The sequence below is a fragment of the Plasmodium malariae genome (genome assembly GCF_900090045.1).
Source record: "Plasmodium malariae genome assembly, chromosome: 5".
Lineage (NCBI taxonomy): Eukaryota > Apicomplexa > Aconoidasida > Haemosporida > Plasmodiidae > Plasmodium > Plasmodium malariae.
In genome coordinates, this window is record NC_041779.1 from 959,426 (window position 1) to 972,784 (window position 13,359).

General features: G+C 30.8%; 3 protein-coding genes across 3 annotated transcripts; 1 reads left to right on the forward strand and 2 right to left on the reverse strand.

The window, feature by feature from the left end:
• Window positions 1–192: 192 nt before the first annotated feature.
• CBP20 (nuclear cap-binding protein subunit 2, putative) lies at window positions 193–1,294 on the reverse strand (the record flags this gene model as incomplete). The annotated part of the gene is made up of 2 exons (XM_029003487.1): window positions 193–741; window positions 1,139–1,294. 2 exons carry the CDS (start codon window positions 1,292–1,294, stop codon window positions 193–195), a joined length of 705 nt encoding a protein of 234 aa, XP_028860428.1.
• A 1,922-nt stretch (window positions 1,295–3,216) lies between these two features.
• PmUG01_05028300 (coatomer subunit zeta, putative) lies at window positions 3,217–3,846 on the forward strand (the record flags this gene model as incomplete). Its single annotated transcript, XM_029003488.1, has 1 exon — window positions 3,217–3,846. One exon carries the CDS (start codon window positions 3,217–3,219, stop codon window positions 3,844–3,846), a length of 630 nt encoding a protein of 209 aa, XP_028860429.1.
• Window positions 3,847–4,967: 1,121 nt separating this feature from the next.
• CRK3 (cdc2-related protein kinase 3, putative) lies at window positions 4,968–10,873 on the reverse strand (the record flags this gene model as incomplete). Its single annotated transcript, XM_029003490.1, has 2 exons — window positions 4,968–6,214; window positions 6,619–10,873. The coding sequence occupies 2 exons, from the start codon at window positions 10,871–10,873 to the stop codon at window positions 4,968–4,970; spliced, it is 5,502 nt and encodes a 1,833-aa protein (XP_028860430.1).
• Between the last annotated feature and the right edge of the window lie 2,486 nt (window positions 10,874–13,359).

Consider the following 13,359-nt stretch of genomic DNA (forward strand, 5'->3'; position numbering starts at 1 on the left):
ACACCATGTTAAATAATTCAGAAGTAACAGTAGTGACAAAGAATGACGAAGTTCGCTCGGTACGTGAAAAGGAGTTTGACCATATAAGGCAAGTACATGTAAAAACATGCACAATGCGATAAAAAAAATAAAAATATCACAATAAAATAATAAAAAAAAAAATAAAATAATAGAAAAATATAAAAATTAAATTTACCCATATTTTTTTCTATCCCTTTTCGTGTGAAAATTATACAATCTGTTATTTTTATTTCTACCAAATGTCATTAAATGTTGTACATTTGGGTACAGCGTAACAGTTGGTTTTAAGTTGACTTGTTTATTATTTCTAAAATCATTCGAATAAAGAGAATTATTATTGATTAAAGTCCTTTGTTTAACATTTCTTTCATAATATGTATTATTAACATTCGTATTATCATATTTTCTTTTTTTTGTAATTAAATTATAATCCACTAAGTTATCAAGCACTTTTGGTCTATCTTCATCATAATATTTATTTCTTTCATCTCTTTTTTGTACCCCCGTTTTTCCTCTTCCATATTTTCTTTTTCCTATTACCCCTAAATCTTCATCAACTCTTATAATCCTACCATCTAGTATTGAATTGTTAAGAAAATTAACAGCTTGAGTATAACCTTCTTTCTTTTTATAAACCACAAAACAAAAGCCACATGGGAATTTTTCCGTTCTGTGCAGACCCATAATTATGTCTTCAACATCACCTGCCTTGCACATATGCTGCGAGGAATTCCAAAAAAAAAAAAAAAAAAAAAAAAAAAAAAAAAAAAATTTACCAACATGGATATATGTGCATGGGTGAACATATGTGTAAAAATGGGTACATATATATGTACATATATATATACATATACATACATATATATTTGCTTATATTTTCAGACAAACAAATACAACATGCCCAAACGGCGTGCACTTGCACACACGTGTAAATCAACATTTGAATGCCACGTGAAGCTAATTATTTATGAACAGTTCAGGAAATGTTCAGAATTTTTAACCTCAAAAAAATAGCTATTTAAAATAAAAAATATAAAATTGATATATGGACAATACAACATACTATGTGTTAAACTTATATATATAATAAAATACATATTATTCTTCTTTGTTTCACCTCATATATTTGCTGCTCTGTTGTATAAATGGACAAATTTCCAATATATACAGTTTTTGAAAATTGAATTTTGTTTAACCAGTCTTCATAATCATTGCATAAGGCCCGGTCAAAATATTTTCTTTTCTTGTAAACCTCCTCGTATAAATGTGTCATGTTCTACTAGCGCCGCAGTTCGTACTAATATTACCCCTTTCTATAATGTACGTCCGTATGTCAATATACTTGTATGTCGGTATACCACTATATTATTAGTTGTGCTTGTACTTAAGAATACCAGTACTTATGTTTATGTCTACGTAGGTATGTACAATGGATACAAACTCAAACAGCCGTTAAAAAAAAAAAAAGGAAAGTCTCTTATTCTTCTCTCTTATAAATAATTTTAAAAAAGCATAAAATAATAAGACTAAAAATATAAAAAAATTAAAAATTAAAAAATTAAAAATTAAAAAATTAAAAATTAAAAAATTAAAAATTAAAAATTAAAAATTAAAAAATTAAAAATTAAAAAATTAAAAATTAAAAAATAAAAAAAAAATAGCTTCAGTACTACGATTAACGAAAAATTATAAATAATGCGCTAACCATAAAGATGGGGAAAAAATAGATAAGTAGAAAAAATTAAATTTTTATAACGACGTAAAAAGGTTCTTTTCACATTAGAAGAGCAATATATTTATGTATATACGTATATATGCTGACATAAGTATATATTTATATATATGCTTTGTATGTAGAAATTCAAATGATAAAAATCATTTTTGCCGAATGTTAAAAAAAAAAAAAAAAAAAAATTTACGATATTGCTTTTTAATTAAATAATAAATTAAAAGCATAGGAAAACCTAAACTAAGGGGATGTTTCGTTCGGCTGAATTTGCCACACTAATTATATATATATATATATATATATATATATATATGCATATAATATTATGTATGTATATAATATAATATATGTATATAATATAATATATGTATATGTGTACATGCACGTTTGTATATATATATATGCATATGTTCATACACGTTTGTATATTTACATTTTTGTACACAGATGATCAAATAAGTAATATGCGCAATGTATTAACGGCAAAATGTTCAGAAAAATTAAGTTTATTTTTTTTACGATTTATTCTATGCGAAAACTTACTAAAGCGTGAAAGAATTTTAATTGAAAACAAAAGTTAACACATATACGTTTGCTTATCATCAAAAAAATTGAAAAAGGAAAAAAGGGAACAATGTTTTTCCTTTTTATCATGTTTTCATCGATAGTTTGAATGGTTCCCCTTTATTTTTTTTTTTAATTTAAGCAGACGAGTTAACACCCATGAGTTGTATATGCATACATGGGTATTAACATATGTACATGCATTTAAATGTACGAATATATGTATACATTACTGTTTGCATACTTGTATATGTATTCATATTAACCGCATAAACCTGTACTATGTATGCATATCCGTATAAACTTGCACGTGAAAAAAACAAATGATCCATTTTTTCGACATGTTTAATGGGGTACGATAAGGCAAACATGCGCTTTACTTTTAATTATTATAGATTTAATGTTCATTTATAATCACTATATGGTAATGCAAACAAGGGGATGAGAGAACTTTCAACCCACCCCCCAAAGCTAATTTATATTCGTTGACATTTCTAAGAATTAAATACTTGGACAAGTGCAGACACGCCTTTTCATTGTGTAAAAGGCATTCGTTTGAAATATATGTATATATATATATATATATATATATATATATATATATATATATATATATATATATATATATATATGTGTATGTGTGTGTGTTTGTTTATATATATATTTTTACATGTGTACGGGTTGGCGTATAACGTGCGTGTAACACTCACGTAAACAAACGATCGTACATTTTACATGCACATGTTCATGCGCGCGTATATATACAAAATATTTGCGTAACAACTGAATCATTTGTTGTGGTCGTAAGATGCATTCACGTTTGCGCAATATTTATAATCAAGGGAGAAGAATAACTATCCAAAAAAAAAAAATAAATAAATAAAATAGAATAAAATAAAAAGATGAAGTCCGTTTCGATAAAGCAGCTAGAAGCTATACTCATTTTAGATACGGATGGAAACAGAATTGCAGTCAAATATTACAATGACAAATTGACTCCCAAAGGAGATGATAAACTGAATAATACAGGTTGTAGTAAAGAGTCGTTAAACTATCCATATGATGGTACATTATATAATAATTTAAAAACATCAGAACAACAAAAATTATTTGAAAGTGATATTACTGATAAAGCTAAAAAGTTAGGGTGTAATTCTAACGAAACAGAAATTTTAGTAATAAATAAATATATTATTTTATACTTATCCATAAATGATGTTAGTATTTATATAGTTGGAGATGAAAATGATAATGAAATAATACTAAATGAAATAATACAAACAGTTGAGCAGTCCCTAAACAATATTACAAATAACCAAATAGGTAAAAAACAGTTGATCGATAAACTCGATTCAGTTTATTTAATTTTAGATGAAATAGCTGATAGTGGTATTATTATGGAAACAAATTCGGATGTTATTATTAATAGATTGTACATGCATGAAGGGGATTTACAAGAACACACCCCTCTCAATCAGGCCATATCATCAGCCAAGGAAAACATAATAAGGAGTTTACTTAGCGGAACGTAGTCCCAATGTTATCTTCGAGTTCTCTAGGAAAACTTAATTACCAATTTGCTCAGATTGACCGACGTACTGTTCCTACGTCCGGTCCGCTTGCTCTTCATGCTTACGTGTAGCAGCGTGGAGAGGGGAAAAGCTTTCCTATATTCCATTTCCATCCCTTTGCATAATTTTTGTAAGTGCAGTAATTTTTAAAAAGATACCGTTAATAAAGTTTAAAGGGGAGCTTTTTACTCCAAAAATGATGTTTACCCATTTTGCACGCTTGTGCGTGAACATATATATTTGTGCATGTACCCATGTATGCAGTCCCCTTAATTTAATAAAAACAAAAAAAAAATTGATAAGATAGGATAAGAAAAAAAAAAATTGATAAGATAGGATAAGAAAAAAAAAAATTGATACGATAGAATAGGAAAATAATAAAAAAGATCTGATTATACAAGGTAAAAAGAGTTACTCTTACTGTCTTAATATTCAGGAAAAATAATTTACTCACATTTGCCCCTACATGTGCGCTATTGTACTCACATAATTGACGTCAAAACATTTTTGAATATATATATATATATATATATATATATATGTATATATATAATATCACGGGAGAAAGAGCCATTTTTACAGTTACACACAAGTGTTTGTGCACGTGTGTGTACATGGAGAAGCAACACGTACCTATATAATGTACGTCTTTTTTCATGTGAAGATAATTTTTCTTTATAGCTGCATAATTTACACATGTGCTAATAATTTTTATATATATTAAGCCTTAATGACTTTCATCCGCCTAGCATTTAAATGAACATGGGCATGGTTTCCTTATAATATGTTCAGTCCCTCTTGTACATTATTTTCTTCTGAGGCATGTGATGCTTTTTCCTCCTTGACTTTACTAAAACGAGAATTTTTCCATCTTTTTATAATTTTTTTTTTTTTTTTTTTGCATAATTTTTTGCCAAAATGATTCTGAACATGTTTGAAGCACAGGAATTATTTATATTATTTAAAATGGAGCACTGCGTAAAAATAATCGGCATGGCTATAGCCCTCTTTACACTCACAATTAATTAATTAATTTTTTTTTTTTTTTATATCTTTCACCTTTAACGTCTTCTACGCCTAACTTATGCCTTTTTTGCTCTTTTTTTTTGGCGTTCATCACTATTATTCGTGTTATCTTTACTGCTTTTTTTGTGTGCACTTTTTTCTCCCTCTTTATGCTTCTCCCCCTCTTGCTCCTTACCCGTAGTCCTTTCCACCTCCTTACTCTTTGTTCTGCCTCCTTCCTTATCCCGCTCCTTATCCGTTGTTCTTCCTCCCCCCTTATCTCGCTTCTTATCCGTTGTTCTGCCTACCTCCTTATCTCTTTCCTTGCCTTTTCCTTTCTCCTTCTCTATGTCTTTTTCCCTTTTTCTCTCCCTCTCCCTCTCCCACTCCTCTCTTCCTCCGCTTCTGCTTCTGCTTCTGCCTCTGTGCCATACTCTGCTTCTATCCCTACTTCTAGCATCCCTACTCCTGTGCATACTTCTATCCCTACTTCTATCATCCCTACTCCTATGCATACTTCTATCCCTACTTCTATCATCCCTACTTCTATCATCCCTACTCCTATGCATACTTCTATCCCTACTTCTATCATCCCTACTCCTATGCATACTTCTATCCCTACTTCTATCATCCCTACTCCTATGCATACTTCTATCCCTACTTCTATCATCCCTACTCCTGTCCATGGCTCTATTTCTGTACCTGTCCCAGTCTCTAGTTCTCTCTCTATAATACCAGTCCCTATCCCGACTTTTATTTTCCTTACTCCTGTAGATCATTTTGTGTCTAAACAACTCTTCATTGTATATGCTTTTATAATTATATGAATGTTTCCTCCTTTCTGAATCTATCTCTCCCCACCGTTTTTCGTCTCTGTATTTGCTTCGATAACTTTGACTATGACTCTCCTCCTTATAAAGCTTCTTAAATTTATAATTGTAATACCTTTCTCTTTGTGCTACTCTCCTTTTTTCATCCTCTTTTAATATATATTCTTTTTTAACATCATACGGTAACACACTTTTGCGGTCTTCCCTTGACAAGTAGTCGTCTTTTTTGCTACTAGTCCTTATGTTATATTCGTCTCTATATGTTCTGACAATATTAGTATCGTCCAGCTGTTTGAAAAAGGGCTTCAACTTTCTTCTGTTACTGTGGTCATTCCCCGATCTTCCAGCAGCTCCTCTGTCGAGTCCCCCTCGTTTGACCGCTACTCCGTCAACTGCTCCTCGTTCTGCTGCTGCTCTGTCCTTCTTATTTTCTGATTCTCTTTTTTCATTCTCTGCCTTAACTTTTAGGTCCATCTTTTCCTTTTCCGTTTTACCTGTTATGAAAAATACGAATACATGGGTGCACTGGGATAAGTACGTACACTAGTAGGGGTGTGCAAATTGGCAAAAAGGAACATATGGGAGAGTCTTTTTCCATGCCTGCACTTGCGCAAGAATGCTTGAAGTGCATCTCAAAGGGGTAATAAAATAATAAAATAAAAACAAAAAATAAAAATAATAAATAATAATATAATACTAAAATAATAATAATAAAATAGTAATAATAAAAGAATACTAAAATAATAATAATAAAATAGTAATAATAAAATAGTAATAATAAAATAGTAATAATAAAATAGTAATAATGCAATACTTCAATCTGTTCAGCCAATTTAAGCAAACGCACTTATGCACAGCACACCCACACATGGTAATGCGCATGCACCGGAAGACGCACCTTGGGGGCCCGCACACGAGGAGAATGCCTGGAGGGATGCGACTTGAGCCTGCCTCTCTTTGTATTTTCCGAGAAAGAAAGCTGTTCTATAATTTCCAACATTCAAAAACCTAAAATTTTCATTAATTTTTCTAAAATTAATTTTAGGACAATCTCTCTTTTTATAACTCTTAGTCATATAACTATGAGCAGCTTTAATATTATCTCGTTGATGTATTTTTTCAGGTAAAGGATTGATTTTGAACCATGGATGTTTAAGAGCATTAAAAGCAGTTAGTCTTTCATATGGTTGCCACCTTAATAATTTTTTAATTAGATCTAATCCTATATCTCCTACACCTTGTATATTTCTAATAGCATTCTCAGTGTCAATCATTTTGTTCGGATTGACATTATTAATATTATTTGGATGAATAGGATTAAATGCTATATCATTCCAATATGGTAAATTTTTTAAAAATTTCATATCTTTATCATTAGGAAGACCTAATTTATTTACAATTAATTTTAGTATATCTGTTTCATTTTCAGCTGAAAATAAAGGATTACTAGTAACTAACTCAGCTAATACACAACCACAACTCCACATATCAACAGCTGATGAATAATACTCTGAACCTAATAATAATTCTGGAGGTCTATACCATAAGGTTATAACTCTATTAGTCATATTGGATGAAGTCATATTCGTATGATATCTAGCTAATCCAAAATCAGCTAATTTTAATATTCCATTTTTATCAATAAGTAAATTAGCTATTTTTATATCTCTATGTATTATATTATTCTTATGACAATAATCTAAAGCACTCAACAATTGTAAAAATATATTTTTTATTTCTCCTATAGTAAACAAATTTTCATTTTTATATCTCTCTCGTTGTGTTCTTTCTTCCCTTAGCAGTTCAGAATATCCTGATAAGTCAAAAGGTACATACTCAAACACCATCCATATGGACATCTTTTCTTCTCCTTTGCTTTGCGCGGACTTCATCCATGAGGCGCGCGAGCGGGTCGACGAGTAATGCGACGAGTCCGTTGATGAGGAGCGTGCAGAAGATAGTAACGATTCTGTCGATGAGTAAAGCGACGAGTCCGTCGATGCAGTAATCGATGAATCTTCTGTAGAACTACGTAACCTATCTATCGCCAACCCACGTGATGTGCCTGATAACAAGCTACACCCAGATTGTTTCCCACACACTTTGTCCCCCTTTCCCATTATGGACAATTGCAATTTACGCTTTTTCATTGCATCGCTCAATGATACAGTAACATTGCATATGTTTTTTTTATCCGCCTCTTCTTCTACTTCCCTTTTTTGGTATTGATCAGAGGGAAAGTCGTCCATTCGGTCTGAATCATCGTCATTTGGAATTTTTGTATATATAACCCCCATTAGTTCAACAATATTTTTATGTTTTAGTAAATTTAGAATAGATATCTCTCGTATATACGTTTTAGCTAGCCCTTCTTTATTTCCATTTAATTTTAATTTTTTTAAAGCAACTCTTTTATTATTTGTAATGTCCTCTGCCATCCATACATCCCCATATGCACCTTGTCCTACTTGATGTATTTTAACAAAATTTTTTACATTCATTTTTATTTCCCCTTTAAGTGAGTTTAAGATTAACTCGTATAAATGTTTTTCATATTCTTTTTCTGCTTGTGCTCTTAAGCTTCTTGCCTTTGCTTTTCTAAGTATTTCTTTCTTTATTTTTATGATTATGTTGGGATCCTTCTCAAGATTGCTGATACCATCGCTTAGCTTAATATTACTATAGAATTTATTTGTCGGATCTTCCTTACACGGCTTGTTAATGTTGGTGATCATACTAGTGCTAAAGTTAATGTTAACATCAGTATTAGCATCGGTATTAGTATTAGCATTAGCATTGGTATTAGCATTAGCATTGGTATTAGCATTAGCATTGGTATTAGCATTAGTATTAGCATTAGCATTAGCATTAGCATTAGCATTAGCATTAGCATTAGCATTAGCATTAGCATTAGCATTAGCATTAGCATTAGTATTAGTATTAGCATTAGTATTAGCATTAGCATTAGCATTAGTATTAGCATTAGCATCAGTGTTAGCATTAGCATTAGTATTAGCATTAGCATCAGTGTTAGCATTAGCATTAGTATTAGCATTAGCATCAGTGTTAGCATCATCAGTATTAGCATCCGAATTAGCATTAGTATTAGCATCGGTATTAGCATCAGTATTAGCATCGGTATTAGCATTAGTATTAGCATCAGTATTAGCATTAGTATTAGCATCCGTATTAGCACCGGTATTAACATTAGTATTAGCATCCGTATTAGCACCGGTGTTAACATTAGTATTAGCATCAGTATTAGCATCCGTATTAGCGTTAGTACTACAATTCGCTTTTAACTCATTCAATAAAGTTTCCTTATTAGTTGTGCTGTTCGATCTTTCCAGCATCCGAAATTTATTGCAACTTTTTTTATTTAAATTATTGCTTGTTAATGTTTTTTGACTTTCCTCTGTCGACATGAAGAAACTGACCGATTTGCTCACACATGTGTTCTTCGTTGTGCACACTCGTGTAACTGCCGGGGTGTTAACAACATCCTTCAAAGGGGGTTCTAATGAAGTAATAGATACAGCAGATGGAACATAAGAGGCAAAGGGGGCGGGCGTAGTAGATATGTCTAATGGGGCAAACACGGAGGACGTGATGGGTGCGGCTAATGGAGCATGCATAGCAGACGTTGTGGACATAGGTAACGGGGCTAACGGGACAAACGGGGCCGAGGTTGAGGACAGAACACCATAAGGAATAAACGTCGAATTAATATTACTAGTGTTAAGGCACTTCTTCAACTTTCTCATGTTTCTGGACGCAAAGTCGTCACCCCCTCCTCCCCCTTTTTCATAGCTCGATCTCTTCCCACACATTAACATGTTCATAAGGTTATCATACACATCCACGGAATAGTTTATATTTCCTTTATTATCACCATGTAATGCATTTTCTAAAATAATCATTGGACTAAGCTGCCCTGGGTAACACAGAACATCACACATAAAGTTGTTAAGAGGGTATTCTTTTATATCAGTTATGGTCACTTCGCCTATACTAATACAGTTAGATGCAGTATCTTTTTCCTTTTTGTTCTCTTCCTCTGTTTTGTTCTCTTCCTCTGTTTTGTTCTCTTCCTCCTTTTTGTTCTCTTCCTCTGTTTTGTTCTCTTCCTCCTTTTTGTTCTCTTCCTCCTTTTTGTTCTCTTCCTCCTTTTTGTTCTCTTCCTCCTTTTTGTTCTCTTCCTCCTTTTTGTTCTCATCCTCCTTTTTATTCTCTTCCTCTTTGTTACCACCTCTTCGTATATTCAAAATTTTGCACAAGTCTTCATTCCTGAACCCCTCGATAAGTCCTATCTGTTCGTGCTCTTTTTGTATGATTGCCTCTAAAAGGTCTTCTACTATATCTTTCTGTTTGCATTTATTTGTATTCAGTAGATTGTAAGATATGTAGGCATTCCACAAAGTGTTGATGCTTTTGTTGATGTAACCGAACCCTTTGTGTTTGTAATTACTTACATCTATGTGTTTCCACAGAATGTTTTCTAAATTAACGTTATCAGGCAAGTAGCTCTTCAACTCAGTACGGTTAAGCGGGTCACTGCTAATGATAGAGCTGTTAGGAGGACCACTTCTAACCAGAGAGTAAATTATCGTACGACTGCTAACCCCTTTACACTTTCTCTTTTCGTGTTGCTGTCTCATCTTATGTTCTTCTTCACCATTTTCCACAGTTGTGTTTCCACATTTTTTTCTTTTTTTTTTGTTTCCTTTATTTTTTTTTTTCTTTTTCTCTCCTTTTTTTGCGACTTTTCTTTCCGCGTCCCAGCAAAAGTTGTTCAAGTATCCCAAGAAAAGGTCCTTCTCTTCTTCCCCTGAGCATTTTTTTAAATTATTGTAAACTGTTATTGTATCTTCTCTTCCTAAGCTATCAATTATTATCTCTAAATTATTCCAAATTCTTTTCTTTATTTCTTCTTTTTTAATGAATGAAAAATCATAAATTAAATTTCTTTTAAACATGGATACTTTGGATAAAAATGATGGATTCTCCAAATTTTTTATAAATTCTTTTCTTATGTCTTCCTCAAGACTGTTGCATTCTAGTAGGATATTCTCTCTACCGGAGCAGATATGCTTACCCGGTCCACCCCTGAAGAGGTCGAGAAAGAAATCATTTCGATCTACCCCACTTACCATCTTTTAAAAAAGGAAGTGGTAGAAAGGGGAAGAGGAAAAAGGAAGACGCGGAAAAATGAAGACGTGGCAAAAGAAGGATACAGTAAATATGGTATGTTAGTAAAGATGCAAGACAACAAAAAGACGCTTACGAACACAAACAACTTATATACCTATCTCAACCCAGTACCTATACCTTTGCCTCCCTTTATACATTACTTTTTTTATATCAAACATATGCTACTTTCCAATATGCGCTTGCAATGGATTGAAATTATTTTTGAAAAATTTATGTATATATTAACGGGGCTATGCATGAACTGTCAGGTAAAAGCAATGCATAATTGAACAAATGCTAACATAATATACATCACAGCCATATCCCCATTTTGCAAATAACATAAAAAAATAAATAAATAAATAAATAAAATAAAAAATATATAAAATAATATATGTTATGATATATCATATGTAATAGCATATATTACATATAAATGGATATGTAACATATGATATGATATATAACATATGATATGATATATTACATATGATATGATATATAACATATGATATGATATATTACATATGATATGATATATTACATATGATATGATATATTACATATGATATGATATATTACATATGATATATGGCATACAATACAATATGATATATGGCATACAATACAATATGATATATTCCAACAAAGGGAAGATATGAACTCCTATAAACATGTTACTTCCTTTATTTTTTAAAAAATAAGGAAGTATCGAATACTGCACCAAATATTTTTTTTTTTTTTTTTTTCTTTTTAAAAAAAAAGGTATACGGGTACTAACGAGCTCACATATTATATTATGGTCGCGCTTATAAAATATTTATGTACATATGCATAGATATATATACGTAATACATATACAAGTATATGCATACATTCGTATATTTTGCGCTTGTGTTTAGTGCTATACCACTAGCGCCTATAATTGCTTATACCGTTTATTGTTGTTATCTATTCAAAATTTCCATTTAATCGTGAAAAAAAAAAAATAAATAAATAAAATAGAGTAAAAGTAAAAATAAAAGAAAAAGTAAAAGATAACACTAACTTTTACTTTAATGCTGACGCTAAGGCTGATGTCGAATGTGCAGTGGAGGGAAGGAGCACAATCAGCTGTATAGAATGAGGGCAAGGATGAAAGCCGAAGGCATCTGTGATCCACACGAGGGGAAGAATATTCGTTTGTAGTATTAACGTTTAAATTAAAAAAAAAAAAAAAAAAAAAAATAGCTTTAGTTCTTTCTTCCATGCATTAAATAATTAAAAAGTTAAGAAGTTAAATAATTAAAAAATTAAATAATTGTGGTACAAAAAAAAGCGAAAAAATGCGATGTAACGGTTGAACGTTTGTAGCTGATGTTTGAATAAAGCTAACTACAAAACAAAATATGTTAACTGAACAAATGTATTTATAAACAAATATATTCCATACATACATCCATCTTTCTTTTTTTTCTTTTTTTTTTTTTTGTTTCTATTTCTTCACCATTTTTTCGCATATTTTTGCTCATTTTGTGCTCCTTGTTTTCACCATCATGAGAGAGTAAAAAATATGAAAAAAAAGGCTTGGGTTGAATTTAAAAAAGTATATGTTTATATTTATTTCCCCTTTGTCTTGTTTTCATTCCATAAAAAATTTAAGTTGTATAAGCTCAAGTTGAAGTATGCTTAAGCAGCCGTATTAATAGGTGACCCAACTTAAAATATAACAATCGTAAATTTAAAATAAACGCGAGATTAAGGTCAAAAATTCAAATCGGTTAAACGTTTTTTTTATTTTTTTACCTGACCACGTACAGGTAATACCAGAAGATGTGTACTACATTATTGTCACTCTATTTATATGCAACTATTTTACATATTCTACTAAGCCGCTAAAAAAATAAAAAATGGAAAAAGTGGAAACTCAAATGGACGTTATTTTACTTTGCAATTTTCGCAAAATGTGTACATTTTTGTAATTGTTAAGGATCGAAGAAATAATTAAAAAAAAAAAAAAAAAATTAGCAATAAAATTGGTTAATAAAATATGGTTAAAGTTAATTAAGCAACTGCCAAATAAACAAAATAAGGAGCAAAATAGCAAAGACAGGAAGGTACAAAAAGGAGTAGACAGTCTAAAATTATATAATTATGTATAAGAGAACACTATTATATTAAATAGTTCTTGACTTATTACCCATTATTATATTTAGATAAATATATTGCCTATTCATAAAATTGTAGGACCAAGCATTTTTTACAAAAATGGAAAGGTTTGCAAGTGTGCAAGAGAGGCGGGAAAATGCGCAATGTCCTCTAGTGGAAAACGTCGAATAAACAAAAAAGGGAAAGAAAAGAGAACGCAAATAAATGAACAAATAAACAAACAAATTAACAAATACATAAACAACTAAACAAATAAATAAATGAATATATAATTATATAAACAGATGAACATATAAATAAT